We start from the raw sequence: 1,546 nt of genomic DNA, 5'->3' as shown, positions 1-1,546 counted from the left end.
AGTTTGAACCAGGGTTAAACTGATAAATGACTGAGAAAAACTATAGGTTGTTGAAAGTGTTCAAAGTCCTATTTTAACATTGCTTTACAATATTAAATGTGGATATCTGTTTAATTTGGTAAAAAAATGTTTTAATCTATGTTTCTTAGAATCACACATATTAGAGGTCAGTCTTCTATGAAATCTTTAGAAAATGAATGCATGGCTCAAATAACACTTTTATTGGGGTGGTTTCTTCTCAAGAAAATAGAAGAACTATTTACTAAGCAATAAATCCTATTGTGAATGTTTGCCTGAAAATCCAATACAAAAAAAAAAGTGACATGAAGTGCAAGAGACTTTCTTCTTTCAATAAGTCATAAACATTTCCCTTCTTTTCTTTATCCTCCTCTTGGTCCTTTCTAGCCATGACACAAGAAAATAGCACTGAAGTGACTGAGTTCTTTCTTCTAGGACTTGGTGCCCAACACAAGTTTCAGTATGCTCTCTTCGTTGTATTTCTAGTCATCTATGTGACCTCTATGGTGGGTAATATCGGAATGATTCTGCTCATCAAGACAGATTCCAGACTTCGAACACCCATGTACTTCTTCCTACAACATTTGGCTTTCGTTGATATCTGCTATACCTCTGCTATCACTCCCAAGATGCTGCAAAACTTCATAGTAGGAAATATATCAATATCATTCAGGGGCTGTGTTATGCAATTATTGGTTTACGCAACATTCGCGACCAGTGACTGTTACCTCCTGGCTGCTATGGCAGTGGACCGTTATGTGGCCATCTGTAACCCACTTCACTATCCCATTGTCATGTCCCGAAGAGTCTGCATCCACTTGGTAGCTGGTTCATATGTCATGGGCTCCATAAATGCTTCTGTGCACACAGGTTTTACATTTTCATTGTCCTTCTGCAAGTCCAATGCCATCAATCACTTTTTTTGTGATGTTCCACCAATTCTTGCCCTTTCATGCTCCAACACTGACATCAACATTAGGCTACTTGCTGTCTTTGTGGGATTTAACTTGATGTCCACTGTGCTAGTTGTCATCTTCTCCTACATCTCTATCATGATTGCCATCCTAAAGATGTCTTCTACCACAGGGAGGAAAAAGGCCTTCTCCACGTGTGCCTCCCACCTGACAACAGTCACCATTTTCTATGGAACCCTATCATACATGTACCTACAGCCTCATTCTAATAATTTCCAGGAGAATATGAAAGTGGCTTCTATATGTTATGGCATTATGATTCCCATGTTGAACCCCCTGATCTATAGTTTGAGGAATAAGGAAGTAAAGGAAGCTCTAAAAGTGATGGGGAAAAAGATCCTCTAGATTGGACCCCAATTCAGCACATCAAGGCATCCAGTAGAGATGTTTGACCACTGTGTAATGTTTCTGAAATTGGAAACACATTCACAACTTAAAACAATGCTACCTCTTTCAAGAGGCAAGTTCTTAGAATGTGGAAAATATATAAACATCTCATGGGACTAATTTTCCCTTAAGTAAGTTTGAGAAACATATCTCATACTACCCATGAA

General features: G+C 38.4%; 1 protein-coding gene across 1 annotated transcript; it reads left to right on the top strand.

Moving 5' to 3' along the window:
* Positions 1–407: 407 nt before the first annotated feature.
* LOC308258041 (putative olfactory receptor 5AK3) lies at positions 408–1,337 on the top strand (the record flags this gene model as incomplete). The annotated part of the gene is made up of 1 exon (XM_080688270.1): positions 408–1,337. The coding sequence occupies one exon, from the start codon at positions 408–410 to the stop codon at positions 1,335–1,337; it is 930 nt and encodes a 309-aa protein (XP_080544396.1).
* Positions 1,338–1,546: the final 209 nt, after the last annotated feature.

The sequence above is a fragment of the Plecotus auritus genome (genome assembly GCF_963455305.1).
Source record: "Plecotus auritus genome assembly, chromosome: 9".
Lineage (NCBI taxonomy): Eukaryota > Metazoa > Chordata > Mammalia > Chiroptera > Vespertilionidae > Plecotus > Plecotus auritus.
This window is presented reverse-complemented; position numbering and strand designations above follow the sequence as displayed.